At 22.8% G+C, this 4,800-nt stretch overlaps 1 protein-coding gene across 2 annotated transcripts in view; it reads left to right on the top strand.

Annotated features, from left to right (window-relative positions):
* The first annotated feature begins 206 nt into the window (after positions 1 to 206).
* The window catches only part of LOC101239894 (sorting nexin-8), a 23,144-nt gene continuing 18,550 nt past the window's right edge, over positions 207 to 4,800 (top strand). Inside the window, exons 1-4 of one of the 2 annotated variants that reach the window (XM_065803175.1) lie at positions 207 to 318; positions 581 to 735; positions 2,414 to 2,528; positions 4,289 to 4,410. In XM_065803175.1, coding sequence (XP_065659247.1) covers positions 637 to 735; positions 2,414 to 2,528; positions 4,289 to 4,410 — 336 coding nt within the window. In that variant the 5' untranslated portion in view covers positions 207 to 318; positions 581 to 636. Of the gene's footprint in view, positions 319 to 580; positions 736 to 2,413; positions 2,529 to 4,257; positions 4,411 to 4,800 lie in introns of both variants that reach the window. The other variant, XM_065803176.1, reaches the window with a different exon arrangement.

Raw genomic sequence — 4,800 nt, forward strand, 5'->3', positions numbered from 1 at the left:
AAGGCAAATAACCTTATATTTTATATGTGAAAGTTTACATTTTTTTACCTATACTTATAGTTTTAAACAAAAAATTCATGAAAATAGGCGTTACAGATTTTTTCAGTTTATAGTTATTTATCACACATACAAGAAGCATAAAAAGTTTTTTCGATGCCTAAGAAAACTTCCAGACATTTGTCAAACTTTAAACTTTGTATATTTATATTGTTGTCATTTAGTTGTACTAATAAGAGAATTAAAACAAAAATTGTTTTTGCATCAAACCCCCAGTTGATGTATGTACTAAAGTATCAAAAGTGTTTCATGCAAGAATAGGTATGTGAAAACGTATATATGCATATATATATATATATATATATATATATATATATATATATATATATATATATATATATATATATATATATATATATATATATATATTAAATTCTAATTTACTTCCATCAAAGTTCCAATTAACCAATATTAAGTTAGTAATAATAAGAAAAAAAAAATATATATATATATATATGTTTAGCTGCACATACCTTTTTAGGGGTTGATTACATACATATGCGATATTATTTTTCTATTTTAGTGTTACATCAAATCTGAATTATTTATTAGAGCTATGAATGTTTTGTAAAAATTACAATGGAAGTAGATTTAGATCAAGATTCTATCGAAATTGAGCTTCAAGCAGAGAAAAAAGGTCTTCTTCTTAAATATCGTGAATATGTTGTGTTTAGTAAGGTAAGCCAGGCATTTTAAGTATATTTTAACTCTAAGTACATATATATATATATATATATATATATATATATATATATATATATATATATATATATATATATATATATATATATATTATATATATATATATATATATATATATATATATATATTATTTAGAATTAAAATAAAACTTAGCCTTTTTTTTAAAAATATTTAATTTAAAGATGTTAGTTTGAAATAAAATATAAATTAGCTTTTGCTTTTGCCGTTTTTGTTTTAATTATTTTATTTAGAAAATAAATAAATGTTTTTTTTTTTCGATTTTATTTTATTTAGAATCAAAATAAGACTTACTATTTTTTTTTTTTTTTCAATTTTTGATTTTTAATTTAAATAAGTTGTTTGTTATTAAATTAAAATGAATTAAATTTAAAATATAGTTCATTTTAAATATAATTTTGATGTTAATTTAATATTTTTAACATTCTGTATTTCAAATGTTTTTCTACTAATTATTATTAAAGTTTGACAAGCTATTACTGCCGATCAAATTTGATTGGCCAGGTTTAATTTTAGGAGATCAAAATGTTAATTTCTTTAAAAGTAGCCAATCATTGATCGGCTGCTATTTCCAGCGCTGATATATATATATGTATATGTATATATATAAACACACACACACACACTTAAAGTTTATTAACTTCAAGTTTGTTTATAGAGATTTAGAAAAGTCCCGAATTAAAAAAATAAAAAATCCTTGTTATCAAATATTAATACTATTATCATACAATAACATTAAAATTTTTTTTTAAACATTTGTTTATTTTCAATCTTACTTTTATAATATATTATTTTTATGTTTATTATGTTTATTATTACATCATATTATTAATAAAAAAACAATAATTGGTTTTAGCATTTCATTACAACAAGTCACCAATTCATTCAAACTCTAAAATGTCATAACAAGAAGTCTTGTTTTCTTGGAAAAAGTTCTTGTTTCAAATTTGTTACTAGCAGATTTGTGTCTCCATTTATTCTGCCATCCTTTTGTCAAATTTTTGCCAACAGAAAAAAAAATTAGTTCTAAGTACTCTATGACTCTAAAAGTTGAAGAAAGTAAAAAGAGTTGGAGGAAGTAAAAGGAGTTAAGGAAAATATCTGAAAATTATTTAGAATGGTACAAATACTTGTGATAGGTTCACCTTTTTTTAGTTAATGGAACTGTTATATGAACTCATGTAGTTTTTCTTTTCATTCATATACACATCAATTCATTATATATATTGTTTTTAAATGATAGAAAGCATATAAACTAGCTGATATAGTTACAATAATTTTTTTTTTTGCATTAATTTAACAATAAATCTAATTTTTTACAATAGTTAGACAATAATTTTATTTTTTACATTAGACAATAATTTTCATTTTTCAGTTAAAAGTATTCTTTATTTAAACTATGTTTTGTAAATTTAAAATTAAACTGATTCTATTTTGTTTAATATATATATATATATATATATATATATATATATATATATATATATATATATATATATATATATATATATATATATATATATATATATATATATATATATATATAAAATTTAATGATAAGAAAAAACTTTAAAATTAATCAAGTAATTTTTCTAAAATTAATGAGCTTTGGTATTAATTTTAAAAAATTGTTTAGAGACATAAAATGAGTGTCCAGCGTCGATATAATGACTTCAGCTCGTTCTATGATGTATTATTAATGCGATATCCATACAGAATTATTCCAAAATTGCCACCTAAGAAAATTGGAGGTAATATTTTAATTTGTTATAAATTAATTTAGAGTGCTATGCATTCTTCATCAAAAAGCGCTTCTAGCTTGTTAGAATAAAAAGTTTACAATGAGAATTATTAATATGCATTTAAAACATATAAATGATTCTGGTGCAGGTACTTGGTCTATTTAGCAAACTTTTTGCTTTTTTTTTTTTTTTAGAAATAGGGCATAAAGTCAATTTTGCACTGATAATTTAATGCTATAGAGTGCTGAACACTTTCATTAATTTATCAAAATTTGATAAATTTTGTAAACATCTTGCAGAACAGTAAATAATAATCTTACAAATCGAATGACACTAAATCCTCTAGAACAAATAGTATTAAAATTACTTATAAAAATAGCTTAGTATTTTATAATAAATGGTATTTTCTATCATATCGCTGTATGATAATATTTATACATCGTTCTTAGTTATACAACAAGATAACATTGTTTTATATACCATTAATATATACTATAACCTGTAAAATATGTAATAAAACCTGTTATTTGTTGAAATAATTTAACTTAAAATTTTAGTGAATAAACCTAAGATATTCACTGTAATTTTATTTAGTCTATTTGCTATTTCATATATATCCTCACCAGTGCTAGATAATCTTTCACTTTATATTGATAACAAAGGAGTCATAAAATATTTAAATATTTTTTAATTTATCAAATTGCCATTAACCATGCCACAAAGATAGACTTATCATTTTCTAAAATAGGAAAAAATAAATAATCTATTTTTTGAGTATTTTTATTTTTTATTTTTCTTAGCTTCTTAATTGATGCATCACCAACAACTTTAATTTTATTGAGCTTTGTTTTGATCTTTGCCATAACAATGATCTATTTATCGCTCAATGAAGCTTTATTAAATAAAACAATCAATGTAAAAACAGGTTGCATAATTTATGCACAAGTTTTTTCTGTTTCCACATTTTTTGCTAAAGTTTCAAGTAAGCAAAAATATGTTCTTGTTTTTTTATTTTTTATCAGCTGCTTGTTGGTAATTATTATGAAATTAATAGCATTACATTCTGCTGCATAAGTGACCATCTGCTGCATAAGTTACCATCTGCTGCATAAGTGACCATCTGCTGTATAAGTGACCATCTGCTGCATAAGTGACCATCTGCATAAGTGACCATTTGCTGCATAAGTGACCAAACAAATTTTGTTCTAGCTTTTTTTGTAGTATTTCAATGTTCCATTGAGTAATATCTTGGAATATCTTTTGAATATCAGCCTAAGAGCCTTCATAGAAAATTGTTATACGTTTAGTTAAGATATTAAATAGGAGGATTTTGATAAAATTGTTGCTATTGTAAGTTAAACATGGAACACATCATATATACATATATATAAATATACTGCTGCATATTCAGTTTGCAGAACAGCAAGAAATAATGATTATTTTTTGCTGATAGAGATTTCCATGCATATTTTCCAAAATTGATATAATAGTTTAATAAACTATCAACATTTATGTGTGTAATGAACTCCTTGTCTATCTAGTATTTTAGTATGATATTTTAGCATGATGTCAGTATCCTTTATTTTAGTATTATGTCATCAGTGACGTTTCATGCAAGCCTTAGTCAGCAGTATACAACATATATATGTATACATTTATTTTAATAGTGCTTTTTATATTGCTTGTTAAAGTTATTAATTTATAGTATTTGAAATATTTATTCAAAATATACGGCTAGGCAAAAACTGGACATTTTAATTTTTGTAAAGCGAATAAGGAGTTCATTGAAGGACGAAGAAGAGCGTTAAAGCGCTTTTTAACAATAATCATGAAACATCCGGCAATGAGAGATGACAACATTATCAGCTACTTTCTTTCATATACAGGATCAGTGAGTTTTTTTTTTTTTTTTTACTATTCAAAAGTGTCATTTTTTACTCACACATTAATGATGCCTTTTTTAGATTTGATGGTTGTTATCTTTAAAATAGTAAATTACTTGATATAACAGGGCTTGAATTAACGTAAAAAAATCTAATCGTGATTTTTTTGTTGCTCATAACCCCTCCTCCACTCCCGCCGGAGAGGGCATTATTTATTTTAACTTATTTATAATAACATATATAAAAAGTCTCATTTTTGCATAAGATGTCATAACAGTTACATTCAGCGGTTGTAAAGTAGCTTTAGTTATAATTTTCATTATTACTATTATTATATTGCATTAAATCTAATGGCTGTATTTTTGTAAAATCAATGAACTTGATATTATCTTCTTTTA

Source organism: Hydra vulgaris, chromosome 08 (assembly GCF_038396675.1).
Source record: "Hydra vulgaris chromosome 08, alternate assembly HydraT2T_AEP".
NCBI lineage: Eukaryota > Metazoa > Cnidaria > Hydrozoa > Anthoathecata > Hydridae > Hydra > Hydra vulgaris.